This window comes from Alosa sapidissima, chromosome 8 (assembly GCF_018492685.1).
Source record: "Alosa sapidissima isolate fAloSap1 chromosome 8, fAloSap1.pri, whole genome shotgun sequence".
NCBI lineage: Eukaryota > Metazoa > Chordata > Actinopteri > Clupeiformes > Clupeidae > Alosa > Alosa sapidissima.
Window position 1 is genome coordinate 3,152,792 of NC_055964.1, and position 24,087 is coordinate 3,176,878.

The 24,087-nt window shown below is 39.3% G+C and overlaps 1 protein-coding gene across 3 annotated transcripts in view; it reads left to right on the plus strand.

Moving 5' to 3' along the window:
- Positions 1 to 24,087, plus strand: part of si:ch211-225b11.4 (thyroid adenoma-associated protein homolog) — a 54,369-nt gene that overhangs the window by 18,504 nt on the left and 11,778 nt on the right. For all 3 annotated transcript variants that reach the window (XM_042101887.1, XM_042101885.1, XM_042101886.1), the window contains exons 11-24: positions 5,223 to 5,420; positions 5,717 to 6,428; positions 6,525 to 6,677; positions 8,416 to 8,525; positions 10,928 to 11,088; positions 12,762 to 12,916; positions 14,342 to 14,500; positions 14,835 to 14,980; positions 18,540 to 18,677; positions 18,790 to 18,894; positions 19,484 to 19,684; positions 20,170 to 20,320; positions 21,083 to 21,332; positions 22,024 to 22,263. In XM_042101887.1, coding sequence (XP_041957821.1) covers positions 5,223 to 5,420; positions 5,717 to 6,428; positions 6,525 to 6,677; positions 8,416 to 8,525; positions 10,928 to 11,088; positions 12,762 to 12,916; positions 14,342 to 14,500; positions 14,835 to 14,980; positions 18,540 to 18,677; positions 18,790 to 18,894; positions 19,484 to 19,684; positions 20,170 to 20,320; positions 21,083 to 21,332; positions 22,024 to 22,263 — 2,879 coding nt within the window. The remainder of the gene's footprint in view (positions 1 to 5,222; positions 5,421 to 5,716; positions 6,429 to 6,524; positions 6,678 to 8,415; positions 8,526 to 10,927; positions 11,089 to 12,761; positions 12,917 to 14,341; positions 14,501 to 14,834; positions 14,981 to 18,539; positions 18,678 to 18,789; positions 18,895 to 19,483; positions 19,685 to 20,169; positions 20,321 to 21,082; positions 21,333 to 22,023; positions 22,264 to 24,087) is intronic.

Sequence of the window (24,087 nt, forward strand, 5' to 3'; positions counted from 1 at the left end):
CCAACTTGTATACCCATATAGCCTACCCCAGAGCCATAGAAAGAGAGAGTTGTGACACTCTTTGATGTCGCCGCCATGCGATCAAAAGTTCCACAAAAACTGCTGAATGGCTGAATCACAGGAGGGTGGGATGTATTTCTGGATGCTGGAGACTTTTTAAAAAGTATTAAAAAGTGATAAATCAAAATTGTCAAATTTATGGCCATTAAAAGTGTTAAATGTGGTCTTAGAGGTATTATTTTTTCCAAATTAGGTATTATTTTTTCAGACTATCAGGTGTCCTATTCTGATTGAAATTCTATCTGCTTAAGTTTGCGTTAGTTCGTTTAAATGTGGGCTTTAGCAAATCTGGGCTCATAATCAAAGATCTTTCGTCTCCGTCTCAACTTATGTTTGATGCTGACGTCATATTTAGTGGTCGTTCGGCATCATCTCAGAACACTGCGCGCTCAACAGAAGTGGCTGGCTTACGTTTTATTTTAGACTTGCTTCAAGGCATATCTTCAACGACTGGACAACCATCGTCGTCTTCATGGGCAAATGCAAGTGTTCTGATAGCTGGGTGAACGACCCAGTGTTTAAGGACTGGCTCAGGCCTGTAGTAGGGAATAACAGGCAGGCTTATTGTTGTGGTGTGTCAATCAATGTCAACTGGATGGGAGCTAACGCACTTCGGTCGCATATGCAATCCACTAAACATAAAAATGGAATGCGTGCTCGGAGAGAGCAGTTAATTCTACCACTCTCAGCAGTCTGTGCAGCGGCACCTCCACCACCAGGGGCGCAGGAGATATTTTGAAAGTGAGGGGGACCAAATTGTGAACACAAACCCGTAGTGAGATCAGATTTCCAGATATCGGATCGCTACCTCTGGTCCACTTTCGACTATAAACTTGCCAGAATATTCAGATAATACCATTGATTGTTTTCAAAATATTTTTTGAAAAAATGGTCAAAACTGTGAGATGAGCACAACGCCAGATCTGCCCTCAGACCAGCTTCTTGCTATGTGCAATTCTACTTTTATTTATTTATTTTAGATTTATTTCACACTATTTGGGCCAATGGTAGAAAACTCTAAAAGCAACATGAGATGTTAATATTTTATTAAGCCATGAATGAATCATCATGCCTATCCAAACATAGACTACATGATCAAATAGCCTAGTTAGGCCTATACTTAAATTGTCTGGTATAAACCAAATCAACTCTCCACTATGTGTTTGTAGTTAATATTTATGCAACGTTAGAACATGTTGGCTTAACAAGTTACCAGTCCAGAACACACAGAATTGCAAAATTGCAACAGAAAGTTGATTTTTTTGTTCCAACATCATTTAAACAAAGCATTTATAAAATTAAAAAATAAATACTGTTACTGTAGTAACTGTACCACATTATCCCAAGCTTCAAAGAGCTCCCCACGTCTGTGACAGGCAGACGTGATGCCACTAAATTCTCACCTTGTTTATACACACTGAACGCGTAAGAACGCTAGGTCCATCACTCTGGGGTGTAGCCTGCTCTGGATGTATGCACCAAGGTAACTGACATATCCAATTTATCTTGTCTTGAAATTATGTTTGAAATAAATGTCTTAGAACAAAAACGTTGGGTATAGACTTGTATTTTATAGGCTAGTTAGGGTAGTAAAACGAGTTGATCAGTAGGCTAGTTGAGTTTGTTATCAATAAACATAACAGCTAATGTCATGTTGAGCAGGAGACTAGGCTACCATAAATCCTCAAATTATGCCCGGGATTGATTCTGTTTATAGTCGGACAAATAATGGCAGGTTCCCATATAGGCCTACAAGACGGGGTAACAATTTCCTATATACCAACAATTGCCATCAGTCCACCAGCACTAGAAGACATTGTTTCGATTTTAAACACCTCTTCTAAATATTTTATTATATTGTTGGTTGGATTAATAGCCTACGGTTGGCAAAGAAAAATAGTTTTCCTACCATGGGTCTCCAACACACATTCTCAAGCTCACTCTCTTGCCGCCCCTTTCGAGGTAATTACTGGCTGAAGCCTAGGGTAGCCTACTACATTTAAACACAATTGTTTCGCGACTCAAGGCATTCCAGCCTACGTACTAAATCATGCATAATTAAACAATAACTCAATTTAGGCTACTTGGCTACGTAAATATTTTCCTATTAGGCTACAGCACAACCCCATACAATGAATGGCTGCCTTGTCTCGCAATAAACAGCGGCGCTTGTTTCACTTCAATGTCACAATCCCGACATTTTTTCAACTGCATGAAACATAACCGTGAACCATCAAATATCTCCCAGATTTCAGTGCCCATCAGTCTAAACATTTAGCAATATAATCAAACAGTCCAGAAGTAAATTAAATCCAAAACCAAACCGAAAATGTTTTTGATAGCCTACCGGTATGCCACTCCAAACGAAACGCATGTCTAAATGCAGGTTAGAAATTAAAAAAGCCTGCCTCTAATAGCCTACCAGCTTGCCTTAAATAAAGATGCTGTGCTTTGCAAAAGACCCCAGCCATAATTTGAAGATTTACACTAAGCAAGTAGCCTGGAATATTTTATGGTGGTTGTTAGTAGACAAATTGGCTTCAGATATCGAACAGAGTGAATATGAGATTGTGCAGTCTTAAACTGTAGATGGCTGTGGTTAGTGATGTGATGCTGTTAATGGGGAGTTTTACATAGTTAGCGCAAACCCTATAGGTTATTATTTATTTAGCGTACCTATAAGGCTTTTTTTCCTTATCAAACGTGAGGGGGACGACGGCTGTCTCTTCAGAACTGCGTGGGACATATCCCCCACGTCCCCCGTGCCTCCTGCGCCCTTGTCCACCACGACCGCTGCAAATTAGTGCCACGGTAGGCCTACTGACCTATGCTACGGCTCCAGCAATGTCTGACCTCCGGGTGGCCATGGGCACCACACCAATACTGCGCGCAGAGGCTCTGTGGTGTCTGAACACTGCAGTTAACTCATTGAATGCCAAGCTGTTTTCGGAAGCTTTGTCCTAGAGTGCCAGCAATCTAGACCATTGTTGATGATTTTTGTACAGCCACAGCATATTCTGTGTTATAGCTATGAACACATACAATGGCTCGTTTAAAAGGTGAGACTTTAAGCGCTCAGTGGGTGCAAACCGTGTATTTCTACACACCTTTGTTCCTGAGAAATCTCAAGCTAAACAGTGGCTAGTTTTCATCAAAAATTTTTTCTAGAAATGGAGATAAAACGTCTTTCATGAAATATGAAGTGTTGCCTGTAAACTTTCCGGGAAGTGATCAGCGAAACCTGGCGAGACTGCCACCATAGACCCACGAAAATGGCCTGGTTTTGAGCTGATGTGCAAGCGTCACTGATTCGACCCAAAGCGGCAACCGAGTTATGATAAAATGTCCAGATAAAATGTCCAGATTGTGCGTTTTCATAAGTTTTCGATCGTCATATATTTCATTTCCATTCATCACAAAGTTGCCAAAATCACATATAAGGTGTCTTAGAGTGTCTAGTTTCGTAATTTAAAAAAAAAAAGCTAAAAACGTAATATTACGTTTTTGGTACTCAACGCATGGGAAGGAAAAACGTAATATTACGTTTTTGGCACTCAATGAGTTAAACACCACTCAACTGAACTCCAATGAAGGAATTTCGGAGCTGTTTAAAGAAATGTTTCCCGACTCTGCGTCATTCACGTGTGGTAAAAACAAAACCGGGTACATCACGTGCAAACAATAGTTCACCAGTTCATGTAGTGGGTGCCAGTTTGTGAATCAGCAGTTCATCAGATGCCAGTTTTTAATGCATCAACTTGCAGTGAATGCCAGCCGGTGTGCTGGAACTATCCATTCTCTCCATTGCACATTTTATGTAGTTTGTTTTATTTTTATTTACTTAGTGAAATAAATATGTGCAATATGTTGTCAACATCAGTGAGTCTCTAAATCTATTCTTTTTTGTATGTTATACATGTCAAAATCTGTGTAAATAATAGAAAGGTCGCTGATTAACACTTGCAATTCAGTGTCGTGATGGTTTTAAAAAAACATCTGAAGGTAATAAAAAAGGTATTAAAAAGTAGTAAATTTAACTTAAGGATTGCTGTATATACCCTGTGGAGGGCGTAATCAATTAACTCATTGACTACTGACCAAGTGATTGGCCGTTTTAAGTTCCAAAACTGGCATAGAAAAGCGCTGCCATTTTTTTCCACAGACTCTTATGGGAGTGTCGCCACTCTGTTTTCTCTACCACTCTGGCCTACCCTAGGTCCTTGAATACTCATAGCCTATCAAAGTCGTATTTCTGTGCTTCTACAGCATTGTTTCATGTGTGACATCCTCAACCTGCAGTATTATGTAGGCTATAACGACATCAAATTAGATCATGTAGCAATTAGATCATGTAGCAAGCAAGATCCGTAGAAGTCCAGTATTTTCGGTCAGGTTATTGAGTTGTTCTGTCATGTGGAATACTAATGATTTCTAAGAAAGGAAATAACAAATAATCATACAGTATAGGTTAGTGCAGCTGTAGCCACTTTGCCCGTTCCTGTTTGGTGCTGGAGAGAGCTCACTATTGTTTGTAACCACTTTGCCTGTTCCTGTTTGGTGCTGGAGAGAGCTCACTATTGTTTGTAACCACTTTGCCCGTTCCTGTTTGGTAGAGAGAGAGAGCTCACTATTGGTTTTTATAAATTGCCCACGGCACTATTTACATGAGACAAAACTAAAAGACTTGGATATGTCACGTTGGATATGTCGTTTTGCATTTTGCAGGCTTTGGTTGTTCTAGATCTGATGCCGCAAAACCGAACCAATTTTCAAACAATTTATGTTTGAATTTATGAGACACTGTGCCTCTCCTGGGAACAACCTCTTCCCTGTTTGCTGCCATGTAGTTTGTGTGTGGGAACTGGGAAGCGGTGAGCCAACTCTGAACTATCGGAGTCCAAGGGGAAGGCGTTAAAGAGGGGTGGAAGTTAAAGAGAAAACTGATTTTCATTCAAATTAATCAACCTGAACGTTAAATTTGAATTGATCGATAAAATCGATTTATCGCCCAGCCCTAGTATCCACTGCTCAGATAGGGAGGAGAGAGTTCTCAGAGGAAGACAAATAATTTTGGACCAGAGTTTTACTGCATTTTGTAAGCAACTGCACTTAACTTCAGACATTAATGGTTAACTTGAAATGTTTTTCTTATGTATTTCCAGATTGAGGGGATCACAGACTCTGCTCGCAATGCTCTGTGTCTATTTCTGGAAATTTATGAATTGGATTGTCAGCATCATGGTGATGTAGAGAGGGTGCTCTACTTGGAAATGCTGCATCGTACTATTGAGTTGCCTTGGGAGACCAAAGCCAAGTACTTGTTCCTCTGTGTTCTCCTGCCATACTTTGGCTCTGAAGTGGTATGAACAGATCTATCTAAATGGAATGCATAGAAATGTCCTTATCATTTAAATAAAATCACATTAAATTGCTCAGTAACATACTGCATTCTATACATGGTTAGTTTCTTCAGCAATAAGCCCTGTAAAGTCAGATTACAGTGATTATAGCACAACTAAGGGGCATTGTTAATTAGATTAGTTTTCATGGAAACCTGATCCCAAACCTTTGTCTAGTGGTTGTAAACATGACTAATCCAGCTAACAGTGTATGTGACAACTCCGTAGTCAAGATTACCTTTTTTTTATTTCAACAGGTTTTAAAAAGTTATAATGAGTTTCCTGCTCATCTCTTGAAATGCCTCTCCACCAATCAGCTTTCTTCATGTGCATCTGAGTTCTATAAATTACTCATTCAAGAGTTACGGAAAGAGTTATGCAAAAAGCAGACGTCACCACCTTCAGAATTTGAACTAGCCTCTACATGGAGTAAATATTGGCAAGCAACTCTCCTGGAGGCATTGACCTCAGATGTGAAACTCTTGCAGACCAATGCAGTCAGCCACCTTCTACCCTGGACTCTGCGTACATTTCCATCTGCTCCAATGATGCTGTTGGATTTTCTGGACCCCACTTCACAGGGGCATCTTAAAGCATGGACCTGTATAATGAGCACACACAGAGCCACCTGCGGAGAGTCTTCTTGGATATCTGAGGAAAGCCATGCATTTAGGACTTTGCAAAATGCCCTGACTTGTCATGATGATGATGTTCGTTTGGCTGCTTTCAATGTGCTGTGCTGCAGTTCAAAATCCAAGGAAATGCCAAATGCACTGGAGTTCTCAGCAATGAGGAAATATATCCCTCTCAATCTGAATAGTGAGGCACCCCCTTTTCGGCAGCAGTTTTACTCTGCTGTGAAGAAGTTTCTCTGCAGAGTTAGAGACACTTGTTTAGCTAAAGTGCTGAAAACCAAGAGCAAGATGGGCTTTTCTCTAGAGGATGAGAACACACTCTGTAAAGGGGTTGGTGAGTGAGTCAATGTGTTCATTTATAACATTTTTGTTTTCCTTTGAAGCTTGTATTGATCTATTGATTTGACTTGTCTAAACTCTAATCTTTTAGAGTTTGTGGATTGGGTAGCAGAACTTGCCTTCCACTACTTAAATCCTGGAAGCAAGTACCAGAGAAAGAAGACCGTTTTGTTACTGTTGTCTGCAGTGTTAGAGACTTGCTCTGACACCTGGAGCCCTGAAAAGAAAAAAGGGCAGCCACCAGGTTTGTGAAATGAATATATCACTGGATGTCTCTGGAAGAAAGTCACTATGATTTTAAGCAATAGGCCCCGAGAGGCCCTAGGCTCCTCTTCACATCGTGCCTAACAATGCCCCTTAGCTGTTTTAAAATCACTGCAACCTACAGACTCGAGACTTATTACTTTTCTAAAACGGTTACTACATATACCTGACAAGATTTCATAAAATAAAGGCACGGTAACAAGACATTTAATTATTTATTCATAGATAATAATTTTTCTCCAAGAAATATGTATTTCTTCTATCAGAAAGGTGGTCAAGCAAAGTCACGTTACAGCAACTCTAACTTTTGTATCAATTTGTGGTGGAGTAGTTATTAGTAATTTAGAATGAAATGTGGTCTACCTGAAGTGTTGTGCTGGGTTTTACAACGGCATTGAACATGATTCAGCCAATCTCTACAGTTGAGAAGCACAATAATAAATGAACTAAGTGTGCATCATTGCAACAAACTATAATCAACTCCGGTACAATATAGAGGGAATGCACTGACAGCAGTCTGTAGCAAGAGAACTCCAAATTCCTGTAAGTAGTCCATCTATTTGTACTGTACAGTCTATAGCATAGCAGCTTTTTTCCATTTATATTGGGGGGGGAGTGTTCCTTCCCGAACAGCAACTTCCTAAGGCTATTTCACAAGCGATAACACCGGATTATAACAATCAATGATTTTAGAAACGTTTAAAACTATTCTTATAAAATGTAAAATTGGTCTACAAATTTAGATTATTCCCCTTTCTTCTTTGCTCCTGAACCAGTGATTGACTGGAATTATTTATGGTTTTATGAGAGCATTTAAGTAAATGGGATATGACCCATTGATCACTTTGTATGCAAAACATTAATGACTTGAATTTGATGCGGATAGCTAAGTGTAGATCAATGTGCAGGGGGTAACGTGCCTTTTTTGGTTGGCTGAAAATCATAAGTGCTGCCATGTTCTGAACAATCTGTACCGTTTCACTGCATAAGCCGAGAACCCCGTTAGATGGGTGTTACATTGGTCAAGGCGAGAGATAGTCATGGTCTATACCATGAGCTGGGTGGCGTATTGAGTTAGGAGTTAGATTATTTTATTGAATAGTACAAAACTGCACGACAGGGAGACAGAGGCCACATGGTCAGAGAAGATCAGTTGGTCATCACTTGAATTTCCCCTGGGGATCAATAAAGTATCTATCTATCTATCTATCAGTCATGACACCAAACATGGGTTTCTCGCAACCATGGGTACTTTTGTGATTCTGTCTGGAGTACAGGATAGTCTAACCTGCGTTAAATCATCTCCAGCACATCCTAGAGACTTTCAGTGGGTCAGAAAATGGAAATTATTCCTGAATCACTGTTTTATAATTTCAGTCCAGTGAACCCTGGCATTGTCATCCTGGAATATGCCGGTGTTGTCAGAAAAAAAATGCATTGGTGGGATTACCTTGTCATTGAGATGGTCATTTGACTTTGTTTCATAGCTACATAACATTGTTGATCCTTACCAACGCAGGCAAACCCCTATCATAACACTGCCTTAAAAGGCTAGTACAGTGGGCACTATGCACAATAAATGCATTGCTTCACATACTTCCCTTCATGCCCAACACTCTGGAATAGGTTGTTTTGTATGGCCACAAATTTGTTAAGTTCCAGTCTTATGAGTTCACGTTGCATTGTGAGTGAAGCATTAACCCCTCATTATTTTCCAGCAAATATATCCAGTCTAATTACCTGGGCCAGGTCAAAGGGAAGATGGGACTTTTTTTCCAAGTCAAAACAACTGGCTCTCATCAGCTGTTTGGAGGACATGACAAATGAGTTAAGTTAATATCTGAGATTAATATCATGACAATGACTTGCATGCACACCATATTCCTGTATTAATTGGAGTTATGACAATATTTTGATTGCGTGTGAGTTTGGTAAACACCTTAACCCGATTGCCGTAACCCGAATATGATCATAACTAACAGCCTGCAAAAGACCCCCGGCATATACCTGTACTAACCACAATATTAGTATGGAGGTATATTTGGGGCAAAACTCCTAAGCACTTGTGGCAATAGATTTTGTACTTGTAGCCAAAAGTCACAAATGTGTATCCTTTGGTACACGTGAACACATCACAAATTAAAAACATCCTATGCTCACATTTGTGCTACTATCACCGCAGGATATCTGATATCGGTTGTCCGTTGAGTGCCCACCCCTATGCAGATATAGATACAAGGATATTAATAAGCCAGATATAATAACCAGATGATTAGTGCGATTTTGGTCTTACTACCATAATGCCATCCTTATACCAGAAGACTTTGCAAACATTTGGAAAAGATTTGTGAAAGACTACGGTCTCAGACCCTTTCACATTGAAAGACAAGTCATCGAGTTTTAGAGTCACAGACTATGATTTTGGAACGACTAGGGATCTTGCAGGGTCACTATTTACAAGACTGCATTTAGATTCCTTTAAATTATTTCCCATCGTGCACTAGAGATCAACAGGAACTCAAACAATAGCCTACTCATATCAAAGCCATATGTCCTTTTTTCTGCAGCATTGTTTCATGTGTGGCATCCCTAACCGATATAGAGTTCTTCTGCCATGTGAAATAGCCGACTAATAATTTATGAGAAATTAAATAACAAATAATCATATATACCACAGCTATCACCTACTTTGCCCCTTCTTATTTGGTGTTGGTGAGAGGTCACTATGGTTTTTATATTGTTCACGTCACTATTTGCATGAGCCATGACTAAAAGACTTGTGATAATATCAAACATGTTTGATATTGACATAACGGCAAGACTAGAAAAAGAATGACTCGGACTGACTTAGAACCGCTAAGATTGGCACCTTACATTAAACAATTTAGTTGACAGGAGCGCGCCGTGACTAGTAAAACTCCCATGATTTCATTCCGACTTTGAAAATTTAGTTGCCGACTGTGAAATCGTTCAAAAATTGTATGGTGTAACGTTGACATTAGTTGCCCTGAATAAAATGTTAAAAAATCCCAACTATTTGCAATTTTCACTTCCTCCCCCAATTTCCTTCCTCCCGAAATCAAGCATTTTTGGCCACACCAATCTCAAAAAAGGCCTGTGAATTCCTGGAAGGACTGGTTGGAAAGTTCTCCTTAACTGAATATTGATGTCGTCTACCCCTGTTCAATTTGCAAGTAGTTTTGGTTGGTTGCTCTAAAACGTGACATGGGGCAAAGAAAGATTTGAATATGATGTTGAAGTGTTGAGACAACACAATATAAAGCTAGAGCAAGAATATTTCATTTTCATTAATTTGTAGACATGGGATGAAAATTATTGCGAGAAATTATGTGCATAGTTTATTCAGATCTCATGACGCTGCTGCTGCTGCTACTACTACTACTACTACTGTACATCTCTAGTATATTCAAAATAAGCTGAATAACATCGAAATGGAAATATTCCCGTAATTCAACACTTTCAGAATATGGACCCTAATCAGAATATGGTGTGCATGTAAATGTAGTCAATGTTTTGTAAACCTAAACTTTTTTGAATGTTAACATAAGTCAGTCATTGGTAGTACCATTAGTGGAGATCCATACCAATTGTGTATTTTGGGTAAAAGTATTTAGATTTCCTCTGGTGTTAGAACATACCATAAGGTTCATTTTCAGATATGGAGGTAAGCCAGAAATCACCTCTGAAGACTGGGGAAGTTTACCCCATATGGTGTTTCTAAGTTTACAATGCTACAATTGTACGTTGCTACATTATAGTACAGTAGCTATTACACATCATCACAGTTATACAACTATGAGAGGTCAACAACCTCTAATGAAAATATGACTAACATTGGTATTGGAATTGTAGAATGTTTATGTGCATACAGATGCATTACACTGGGTCTTTTCTATCCAATACATTATTCTTTGTGTAGCTGCAAAATAATAAACATTAGGCCATTCTGAGGTCATTGACCTCTTTTGAGGTGCTATCTAGTTTACTTCCACATCTGAAACCTTTTCAGGGCTAAGCTGCTTTACGACATCAAACTGTAAATAATGAAGCATTGATTTCTGCTGCCCTATCTTCACACTTTTGCTAAATAAGCCAAATATGACTGATAAATATCACTGTTAATGTCATGGAAACATTGTATAAAACATTGCACAATGATTCCAGTTGTTGTCAGATATTGTGATTGTAAATCTTGTTTCCAATTAACAGATATGTGAACTGTCTGCTGAGTTGCTTGTCTTGTATTTTCCAAAACATTTTCCGGATGATGTGGTGCCCTTGATTTTCAGCCGTGCTGAGCATTTTCTCCACAGTCCTCGAACCCAAGAGTCTCAAATAGGTGCCCTCATGATGAAGGTCCTTCTACAGAAGTAAGGGCTTTGCATATTATACACAACCTGTACAGCATGGTGTCACTGTGGAAAGTCACATTTCATGTTAAAATATTTTTATCCATCGACTTGGAATGGAATAGTGTCAAGGGGCCCTATCATGACAGTCGAAAGCACATCGTCACTCGTCAAAAGCTTATTCAAATTTAGTAGGATGTCCAGTCCACATTGGGAGTGTTTTTGTTATCAAACGTCGAGCGCATGGCGCAACAAGGTGTTCCCTGGTTTCTTAATCAGTCATGGGTCTGTTTGGGGCGTAACATCATTTAAACCACCTGTCATTCCCTTTAACGGCGCAAAGCGCGATGTCAAGGAATATATCGGTATTTTGACAGTCAACGGCGCATTTGAAGGAGGCTGCTTACGAGACCGTATGGAATATGTCATTCCACTAAAATATATAGTCATTCCACTAAACCATGCTTTACTAAAACCTAGCATAGCCTTAACGCATTTGCACTCGTCTATTATTTGAACTCATTGGCAAAGTGAAACTAACTTCACCATGGTGTCAGTCAACGACAAGACAGATATGCAGTAAGTTACTTTCACTGTTGACTGGCAATGGGTTACCATCAAAAACATAGGCTGGAAAAAGCAACACTTACCCTAATATTGCTCAAATGACTGATTAAAACAACATTTATCCTGCAGAGGAGTTGCTTATATCTCGTGACAGTGCGTCTTCAGCTGTGCTCCATACGTGTCTCTCGCCTCTCCCCTAATCACTTTGAACCGTCATTACCAATTTGCAAATGATGGTGAATAACTACTCATCATGAGATGTACTTCGTAATATCTTTATTCTAATTATGTTTCCCATTGTAATCGTGCAATTTGTAATGTTTTGCATGGACGTGCGCTGGTGTGCATTCATGGATGATAGAAGGATGGTGCATTGTGCACCCGCCAATATGACTGTTGACAATGCGCTCTTAAAATAACATATAAACAACTCGCCATAGACTTCTGACCAAGTGTACAATAGCGATTTTTAGACAATGCGCTAGGCCACTCCCTAGGTTGTTAATTGCCACACCCTTGGGCGCATTGTTTAAAAAATAAACGTGCAAAATAAGGAATTAAACTTTGCGCCGGCTGGAAAACGAGTTTTACGGCATGCGCCAGGGTGCAAAATACAGCCCAAGGTTAAAAATAATAATTGCAACATTTTTGTACTTAAAGGATAGCTTTTAAGTCTAAGCCTAGAAACCTGATTTACATTTACATTTAGATTTCATTAGATAAGTGTTTTTGCAGTGTAGGACACTACTTTTGAATATAAAAATCGTAAGTACTGATTCCAGTACTCTTGGTAGTGAACCTGGGTCAGACAAGTTTTACAGCCAGACAGAATATGTTTTCATAAGCCAACATCTGCATACAACTTGTAGCATTCCCCACCATGCAGTGACAGGTTCTGTGGAGTTGGGAGGTGGCTCCAACAATAAATGTAATAGAATTAGCATCCATAGCCCACAAATCCCCCCAGCTGATCTTGGTATTTGACATTTGTACAGAATAGCAGGTAATATCTTCACTTTAAATTGCTTCAACCCCTTAGACTAATGTAAGAGTTGTTATAATTCTTTCTGTATGAGATTTGTCGTTCAGTCAGGTCTCTTTCCTCTGCTCTTGGTTTGGGTCTGCAGGTCTGTGGATCTGTCACAAGAATGGCTAAACAGCAGAGTTAATGGAGATGTAAACATCACCTCGCTCTGCCAGTACCTCCTTCAGTTGATGCAGCAGCACTACTTTACAGCCAAGACTGATATGCTGATGGCTTCACAGACAGCACCCATACATGGTGAGAAAAATACACTGCACGACTGACATGTTTCACAGGAGACTTAATGTAGTGTTGCAGGCTTCAATGGAGATGCTTCTTATTAACATTTGATGATGTCATATGTTGCTAAACTGAATTGTGGTTCAGTTTCTTTGCATTACTTGTGGTTAGCCTGGGTGTTCCCATGCTGCCTTGCGCGCCATTTGATTCACGCTGCTAAGGCAGCCTGGAGACCATGGAGCAAATTTTCGCCTGAGATAGGGAGACGATGATGAGCTATGCACAGACGCATTTGATAGACATCCGTGGCACCCAATAAACGGATCTGGGCATTTTTTTCAAATACGAGAAAATGAACGTTTGGTCCCAGACCACGTCTCATTGAGAAGTGGTGGCACTAGCCAGGCTAACTTGTGGTAGAAAGTTGAGAAAAGTGGCAGCACAGGTGCCAACCAATCAAATAGAGTTTATTTCCAATTTCCTGAGAGTTCTAAACTGGAAGAAATAAACTGAGATTGTGACACGCACATGTAATGCAATATGTTTGGCTTTAACAAAAAAAATACAGAGATATAAACACTGCACAATTTGAAAACCCTGTTGTTGTAGCAAAGAAGATGTCTGGGGTGATTTGCAAGACATCTGCCAGCCAACTATATAATGTTAGCACATTAGGAAACGTAGACTGCTTCCTAACTAAGCATTAAGGAATTCATTGGTTCTGTCAATCTCATATTACGTATTGTTATACAACTCTTACGAATGCTACAGGAAGTTCAATTAACTTGATAAACCTTCCCAAAGTCCTGAGGCCCCATATTGTTATTCTTGAAAAGGTTGTCTTGATGCATCTTTCAGACATGTTGAAGGACCATGGCATCATGGAGAAGTTTCAGTCAGGCTTTCATCCTATGCATAGCACTGAAACTGCCCTTATCAGATCACTAATGACTCATTGATGGCAACTCTGGCAACTCTGTTTAAGTGCTACTAGATCATTCTGGTCCTTTTTACACCACTGAGCATGCCATTTTAATCAGTAGACTAAAATAATGGGTTGGCTGTGTCATTCATTTTTTAATGTAATTTTTAATGTCAAGTTGACATTTTTTAGGACACACCTACTTGCCAAAACGAGGAAGGAAACTTCGACTTATTTTCCAATAATGACCTTAATGATCTTCTTATCCCTTACATTGGTCACCATAGGTAAAGTTTACTATGGATGTTATGACTTATTTAGATATGATGCAATGTTTGACAATATTTTGTCAAAACAATTATTTTTCAAAATGTTTCGGTAACACGTGACATGACACGGTCACACTCTAACACTAATCCTAACCCTAACTTGTCATGACAAAAAATGAATGACACTTGACTTAACCGTTATGTAATGAAATGTAGATACCTTCAAGTAAAGTGTAACCAATATTTCTTTAGGTGCAGTGAATGCTTTGCAGAGATGTTTGCTGGAGGTGCCGGGTGTCTTGTATAATGAAATGGATGAGAGCATGTTTGCAAAAACCCTCAGCTTGATGGAGAACATGACAGTTCTCTTACTTGGTGTACTTTATGGGGACCAGGACACAGAAAGTAAAGGTAGATATATTGTATAATGTCAGTCTTTTGTTTTCTGTAAATGAATGCAAAATATTTAATCGAATAATACCTCATTTCCATGTTTAAACATTAAATGTAATACGTTTTTTGTAATACGTTTTCTTTTATTAATCTACGTAATTAACTAAAGAAGTTTCATGGTTGTATCTTAGTTTTAAAAGTAACAAAGGTTATATCTTTTAGTCTTAAACTTTTACCCTGTATTTACCTGAAGTGTCTCTAAATTGACTAATTTAGTCAAATTAGCTCTTGGAAAGTAAATAATATATCTTAAAATTATGTTAAAAACTGACATTCATCTTTTCTTTTGTAGAAGTCCCTCCATCCTTTTGTGAAATGGGAAATGCAATCAGCTCTGTAATTGGTCATCAGTTAGGTTCAGATGATCATGAAGAGGAGCATGTCCTGCTTCCAGAGGAGCACAGTCTGGTGCTCACTTGTTGCTGGGTCTCACTAAAGGTGAGTAAGTAGCATACAGTTACCATTATTGTGCTTCAGGCCATTATGGGCAAAAGGTACACAGTTTTCTAGCTGTCTGTATGTGTGTGTATGGTTTGGTCTGTTATGGCACAGTGGTCGCACAATTTCTCCCAAGCAAGTTGAAGCTTCTTCCTCAGATTTGGCAGAGTTAACTACTAAAGCTAGATGAACTGAGTACATACACAAGGTCACATCCAGGCAAGATCCAGGTGATAACACATAAGCAATATGTATCATATTAATGTATGTACGTGATTGACACTTTTAATGTAGTGAGCTAAAATACCCTATATTAAATTATGCTTTAATACAAAATCTTCCTCAAGAGCAAGTGTAAAAAGCTAAATTACATATATTTTGCATAAAGTTTATTACATCAGAAGCTACTTTATTTATTTGCATTTTTTTGTAAATTACAAAGTGAACCAGCTTGAAGACAAATGCTATTTCAATGACCTGGCTAGCATAACTCAAACAGACATAGAGTAACCTTTAGTTACCTTTATTTGCACAGGTAAAACATACTGTATGTTCAATACAAAAAACAATTACCCTCAATTGTTACTCTCACAGCTCCAAAATCAAATAGGGGAACAAGGCTCCAGATAATAATAACTAAGGCAGGTACTGAGAGTGTGTGGATTGATATGGGTATGCTCAATTTAGATTTGGGAATTTGTTAAGTTTGCAGGATAAACTGCAGGTTAACTCGAAACTCAGCAACTAAATTCAAAATACATTAGCAAAGGAATTCAATGCTCTAAACTGTAGGCTAACAGCACAGGTAGGCAAGTAGACACAGCTAAAGGACAGGTAAACACACAGTGTGCATTTGCACACGCAAATCTTGCCAGAGCCTTAAATCATTAAACTGTACGTGTCTACGCATTTGTATCTTCACTGTCACCTGTAAAAGCTTCACCTTCTCACAAGTTAAAATTAATACAACCAATTTTGACAGCTTATTTTATTGACATTACTCTAGCAGACCACCAACATCTTTTTTGACAGAAAAATATTATTGCTTCAGCTCTGCCACGGAAAATTATTTTGCCTTACAAATTTACACCGAATAGAGTATGTTTCCCAGCCAATGTAGTGAACAAGGACCCATGCCGTCTCTTCTCAGTTTTCATTGGACAAACGCGTCATATTTGCCAGATTCATTGAATAGAGCTTAACTTGCATGGTCGGCCAGAAGAAAGCTCTGCTGTGAATGTAACCTGTGTTGTGTTGCATGCTAGCAATCGAGCTAAAAGCACAGGCTGCTAGCTCTCTCACTTGCACCACTCTTAAGGCTTTGGGAGAGTAGAGTAGGGCCTGGCTGCAGAACACAAGATCCAAGGGCTGGAGCTGAATTTAAATCCAACTCCTCCCACTATATCCGCGATTGCGCCCTACTGTACATTGACGTGATCCTGTAGGTGGCGGTAATGCATCGAAGGGTGCCTAATCTGATAATAAACGCTCACCAGAAGAAGAAGTTGGGGAAGAAGTCATGGCAACAGATATCCTGAGCTGGGCTATATCTCATCGTAGCCTAGTAATCTGGTTACAAGTCCTTGCCTTCGCCATATGTGTGTATTTGGCGAGTTTGACCTATATAGCTATAGATGTTCCTAAAACGGAAACTGGATATTTCAGTCAAGCAAGTTTGTGATATGATTGATATCCAAACTATAGGGTACTACCCTCTGATGTCTTTTATACACTTGTTTGAAACATCATTAAGTTTATTTTTTTAAAGTGTTGTTTATTTTACGTTTATCGGTGCTACAACCTCACAGTAGGTCGGCTAAAACAAAACAAAAGGACGTATCATGTTCTGGAGCATGTCTACCAATCAAAAAAAGAGACGTTTGACATTCAGGCTGATCTGACCAAAATCCAGATCCACCTCTGGATCTTGTGTTCAGGCAGATCTAACTCGGCCCACTGGACCGAGATCCAGCTCCACCCCTTGGATCTTGTGTTCTGCAGAGACACCTACTTACATTGGTAGAGCAGTTTACTATAGGTAACAGTAACCAGGGTTCTAAATTAACTTTTTTGATCACCAGCCAATGTGGCTGATAACTTTCTAAAGTTACTAGCCAATCAGAATTTCTATTAGCCATTTTTTTTTCCGGTGAAAATAAGAGAATTATGAGTTTATGAGATGAGTGTCACTGAATGCATTTGGTCATTGTATTAACATTGTTGGCATGAATACATACCACAAAATATACACAGAAAGTGCACTTCACTTCATTTCATGTTTGGGATCTCTATCTATCTATTTCTCTGTCGATATCCTCATCCCCTGCTTCATTCCTATTCTCGCCCCCATCAGTCTGTACCAACCACTGCCACATTTAGTTTAATCTTAACTTAATAAAAAGGAGATATCAATTATCATCAACAATGACAAGCCAGCTAGAACCTGCCACTCGTTTTCTCTCCCTCTCCTGCACACTCAGACGCATTCTCAATTAAATGGAGTAGCATAGGGCCTATGTTCAAGTTGGATCTTTATAGAGAGGACCCGAAAAGTATCATCTTTATGTAACATGCTGTTGGTGCATGTTGACATTGTATACTTTCTCTAACAAGAGTGAAAAACAGTTTGCAGTACAGCTACTATTTATTGGCTAAATGTTGGTCCCTCCTCTGTCTTTTGGTGCCCTACGCACAGTGCGTGATGCGTGTGGTGGTGGTGATAACTGATCAGGCTACCTTCTTAAAACTGAAAATTTTCGCCTACAAGCTCCTCACGTTCCATCTTCAGCTAACTCCATAGACAATAAAATAAACGATCTTGCTGCTTCCGGTTTTGCGGCCTCCGTTACATGACCTCAGCCCCCCACAAAGGAAATAGTTAAACACAATGCGTTCATTGCGTTAATATTTCGTAATGCATTATGCATTTGTGTTATGTACATGTGTTAGGTACTTTTTACTTTACTTTACTGGCTAACTCCCTCCTCTTTCAGTCTATGCTCCCTGCCCTGGCTCCGTTCGTTCTTCTAATTCCTTGTGTTTTCTGGTAGACGCTCCGTTCGTTTCCATGGTTTCTCGCGCTGGTTTCACTGCAAACTGCGTGCAGCCGACGTAGCATTACGGCACAGTGGTCATGGGAAATGTAGCAAGTACTGCCGGGGGATATATGACCGAAAACAGAGCCTTATGTATCATGCATGTAATGCCTCATGCATCACCGGCCAAACTGGCTAGTAAGTTTTTATTAACACCCGCCAAAATGAATTTTAACCCGCATTTGGCGGGTTGGCGGGTGTTAATTTAGAACCCTGACAGTAACAATAAAAACAATAGCTTTCTACAGATTCTTTATCGTTATTGAAGTAAACAGATACAGACCTTTCTGTGGGGAACCTGCCATGTTGTCAGATAAGACTTTTAACCTGCTGAAATCAGTCTGATGTGCATGATTGCCCTGTATCAATGCATTTCATATTTGATGATTTGTGTAGATTTTGTTGTTGTTTGTTGATTCCTTTGCAACCCCCAGTTTGACCAGGAATAGGGTTTTTTTGTTCAGGAAATCGGAATATTTATGGGCTCCTTGATTGAGATGATGGCTGATGAGTCGAATAAGATGGATCACTTAGTCACTGCAGGTGATATGAAAAGGATGTCTAAACTGTTCAAAGACATCATCTTGAAATGTCGACACTGGGTGAGCCCACTTTGTTTAGAGTGAATGATTTCACTGTAACATCTTAGTCTTTTTTTAACTTAAGTACATCAATGATTTTCTGAATACACTCAGATTCTTGTTTAACTTATAGGGAGCAGTAGAAGGTTGCTGTCGTGGATTCACCAAGTTTTGCAGCACTCTGCTGGTCAGTGCTGACCGAGAGATCCGAGACATCCCTGCACAGTTGCTTAAAGAAGTAAGTAGTGTTGGGATGGTTACTTTATAAAGTTTCCTCTTTTAAGTCCCTCATCAAAACTGAACTATAGGAAAACCTATCCTAGTTTTAATATTGGTAATCTCTAAAAAAATGTATTGATTTTATTTTACAATAATAATAATAATAATAAGTTAAATTAATAATAATTTGTATAGCACCTTTCATACACATAATGCAGCTCAAAGTCCTTTACATTTGGAACATTTAACACTATAATAGAAAAGAAAATAATATTAACAATAATGATACATTTTGAGGCTAACGCAGCAAGTTGTTGCGGTGGTATTGTATAAGCTCTGCTAACAAATGCTTATAATTCTATTGTTTTATCTGTTTTCTTTAAACCTATGTGTTTTTTGGCCTTATATTGTATTGCTTTATACATTTGGTTTTGAAAATGTATTACTTTTATGGTCTGTTTGATTTTGCTGCCTTTGTAAAGCACTATATATGTGGTTTGAAAAGTGCTATATAAATAAATATGACTATTATGATGATGGTGATTATTATTATTATTATTATTATTATTATTATTATTATTATCACCACTTATGATTTCTTATACCAGGGTCTCCAACTTCTCCAGTCTCCCCGCGGCACCTCAGTGACTCGTAGAGCTGCAGGTCTCCCAATGCTTTTCCTCTGTGTGGTTTCAGCAGCAGAAACCAATCAGAGCAGGTCTTTGCTCTCTCTCAGTATTAACACCCTTCTGGAGGTGGCAAATAGACCTCTGCCAGACAACTGGGACCAGACAGTTGATCTACCACAGGTTGTATTGTGTATTTGTCTGTGATGTTCCATTTTATGCAAGAGCACATGGTAGTGAGCCTAGTATGAGTATCAACTTAAAGTAGTCAAATATACATATTGTAGCAGAACTTCAGTACTATGTGAAAGATTTTTTGGGAACTCTCCTTTTACAGTTTCCTAATATCTTAGTAATTAACTAGTGAACACATGGTAAATCCAAGTATATTATTGGGTAATTATTACCACAAACAACATAAAGATAAATACAGAGAAACTACATGTGAGATACAGAAGGTCCTTCTAAGAATGACTTGCTGGACTGTTGGGTTTTTCATGTTAAATGTTTTGTTTTTAATTGGTTCATCTGAGTTGTCTTAATCTGTGCATACAAAAATGTGCTATATAAATTGACGTAATATTTTGGATCAATGAAATATATGAAGACAAACAGCTCAGTGTAACATTACTTAACTATAGCTTGTAATGTACTGTATCTTTTTGTAGGTGTGTGCAGTTCATTCTCTGAATGCTTTAGTTCGTGGATCTGGTCTCGCTGTTGCCATTCTTAAGTATTGTACAGTCATGGCCACCCTTGCTCTTACACTTCTCAATTCCCGCTGCTGGGCTGTGAGAAATGCAGCATTGCAGCTTTATAGTAAGTGATGAATTCACTTCTTCAAGTGGCCAGAAATTATTGTTAATTCCAGCCATACACATCTCTCCTTCCAGATGATATACTTTGAATAGAAATTCTGACTTTTTCACTGTATTTTGTGTATGCGTGCGTGCGTGCGTGCGTGCGTGCGTGCGTGCGTGCGTGCGTGCGTGTGTGTGTGTGTGTGTGTGTGTGTGTGTGTGTGTCTGTGCGTGTGGATGTGTGTGTGTGCATATGTGTGTGTCTGCCTGTGCGTGTGGATGTGTGTGTGTGTCCGCATGCGTGTGTGTGCGTGCACATGTGTGTTTATAAATGTGTGTGTGTGAGAGAGAGAGAGGGTGTAGTGTGAGACAGTCCTGCCTTGATGCTCCTCTCCTCATCATTCTCTACCAGCAACCCTTTGCTCAACACCACCATCTACAGGCCGATGGATGTATAGTCACTAAATGTACACATAAATTAATTTATTTTATGCCCCCATGGATGAAATTCCATGAAACTTTGCATACCCCCAGGGGATGTCAGGTTAATCATACACATGAAATTTGATGCAGTTCAGAACATCTCAACTGAAGATAGGGGCAAATAAAGCAGTATAGTATTGCATTTTCATGATACTGAACTGATGCATGCTGTTCAACACAAATTTGCACTCTAAACAAGTGTTTTTTTTATGAAAAAAGGCTTTTCTAAGTGCCCTGAAACTTTTGAATGATGGTCTACAGTATATAGACAGAGATTATCAACCTGTTGTGTTGGCAGGTTCGTTGTGCACACGGATGCTTGGCCAGAGTCCCGGAGGTGATCATGCCACCGCCCAGTGTGGCATGAGCGCGCTGACCTTCTTTACTCACTACCCATCACTACTGCCCTTCCTTCTCGGTGAACTAAGAAATGCAGCCATAGATCTTCATCATTCATCTCAACATAGACGGCTTTGTGTTCACCCCTCTCTGTATCCTGTGCTAACCCTCCTTGCCAAACTTCAGCCTGGTATTCAACCTGAAACAAGGTGCACTGACCATGACAACTGATGACTGAGTGAGTGACTGAGTGACGAGTGACTGAGTGACGACTGATGACTGACTGAGTGACGACTGAGTGACGACTGATCACACTGACACAATGGGTCATTGCTTGACTACTTATCTTAGCTAAGTAAGGGGGAGCTAGCTATTTAACTATGATGTCTCATAGCAACAGCATACTGTATATACAATCAATTTCTACCTTGTGTTTTTTTGCCACACTCATCATTTTGGAATACTCACATCTTGGAGGTGAACAAAGTGTGTCAGTGTGATCGCTTCCTAATACTGCTTTATATAGGATGTGTTATTAACCATTTTGGTCATCAGGGAAAATGAATTAAACATTAAAGACAAATATCCGACAAACCCCCATCATGCACCATCATAAATAAGACATTAAAGATGGACGGGGTGGTAATCGGGAGGGTTGGGAGAATTACTCGGAGGACCTCACTTTAAAATTCCAGACATCCAAAAGTGTGTCCATGAGATCAGCTCGGAAAACAAATACACTGATTATAACTCGGCAAACTTTATAATGTGTCTGATTTCAAAATTACTGTTACAGCTAAAATGACTTTGAGAAGTGGAGCGAGTGCACATCTTTGGGATGAACCGGTGACTTTTGTTGGACATTGTCTCATGTTATTCCTGTGGTGTTTTTTTCTGTAGAGAACTGTCAGAGGCTGTGACACCATTGCTCCAATTAGCCTCCAGTCCTGTGTACAGCGTTAGAATGATGGCTTCCAAAGCAATGGTGGCCATGATGCCTTCCTCAAAATATCCTGCTTTCCTCTGCAAGATGGTTGAAGAGTTACCACGATCCACCGAGGAGCCCTACTCTCACAACTATTTGCATGGTCAACTCCTACAGATCAGAGCTATGCTAACTCAAGTTATGCAGACTGATAAGTAAGTATGAAGGTATAATGACTAGGTATGGGTGTTAGTTAGGATTTTATAATAATAATAATAATAATAATAAGCTTTATTTGTATAGCACCTTTCATACACAGAATGCAGCTCAAAGTGCTTTACATTTGAAGCATGTAACACAATAATAGTCAGTCAGTCATTATCAATCACTTTTCTTCATTGCTGGGGCTGTTTATGATCCACTCAGCAACATATCAAAAATATAGAAAATGACGTCATAAGACTGGCAGCCTTAACCCTCTTACCCCCCACAAGCACGCCATATGGCAACTGTGGCAAGGAAAAACTCCCATATTCCAGGAAGAAACTTTGAGCAGAACCTGACTTAATAGGGGGAGCCCATCTGCTTCTGGTTGGCTGCGCCCTCCAATAACAGCAGATGTAGAATAATCTGAAAAAGTAGTCTACAGGATAAGATGAGTTAACTAAAAGCTTTCCTGTACAGGTATGTTTTCAGATCTTTTTTAAAAATATTTACTGAACTCGCCTGCTTGATGTACAGAGGCAGGGTGTTCCATAGTTTGGGGGCATAATGGATAAAAGCAGCTTCTCCACTTTGTTTGTGGAGCACTTTGGGTACGATTAAAAGATTAGAATTGGATGATCTAAGTTTCCTTTGTGGTTGATAAGATATTAAAAGCTCAGAGATATATGAAGGTGCTATGCCATTCAGAGCTTTGTAAGTAATTAACATAACCTTAAAATCAATTCTATAGGAAATAGGGAGCCAGTGCAGTTCAGCCAACACAGGGGTGATGTGTTCTCTCTTCTTAGTCTTAGTTAAAAGTCTAGCCGCAGAGTTCTGTATGAGTGCCAATTTCTTTAGATGTTTTTTGGGAAGACCAGTGAAAAGTGCATTGCAGTCTAACCTGCTAGTGATAAAGGCGTGAATTAGTTTTTCTGCATCTTGTTGAGTTAAGGCTTGTTGAGGCTTGTTACTTTTGGTTTGACCTGGTGCGCCAAGTTCCCCAGATTACTAAGAATAATATCTCGCTTTAGTTTTGGTCCAACCAAAAGTACCTCTGTTTTGTCATCATTTAGTTTCAAAAAATTGTTGCTCATCCACTGATTAATGGAGGTTAGGCATGCAGTGAGGGAGCAAAGGCCATCTGGGTTAGTTGGCTCCACAGAAATATACAATTGGGTATCATCTGCGTAGCTGTGGAAGTTTACATTATGCTGACTTATGACGTTTCCCAATGGAAGCATATATAGAGAAAATAGCAGGGGACCAAGGCAGCTCCCCTGGGCCACACCAAAAGGCAAGTCATGTTTTTCAGATACATGATCTCCTAGACTGATATAAAAATCTCTGCCAGTAATGTAGGTTTGAAACCTGTTTAGAGCATTATCAGAGAGACCCACCCACTTCGCAAGGCGGTGAATTAGGATGCTATGATCATTGGTGTCAAATGTCGCACTCAAATCCAGAAGAATAAGGATTGAGACTTTGTTTGAGTCCGTAGCCAGTCTGAGATCATTGACTATTTTTACTAGAGCCGTTTCTGTGCTGTGATTTGATCTAAAACCTGATTGGAATTTTTCAAGGATACTGTTTTTGTTGAGGAAGGTATTTAACTGATTACAAACAACTTTTTCAAGTACTTTGCTCAAGAACGGTAGATTTGATATAGGCCTGTAGTTGCTCAGATTGGTATGGTCAAGATTTGACTTTTTAAGTAAAGGTTTCACAGCAGTTGGAAATATACCTGTTTCTAATGAGGTATTTATTACCTTGAGAATAAAGGGAGCTAAGCTATCATATACTTTTTTGAGGAATCTAGTAGGGATTGGATCTAA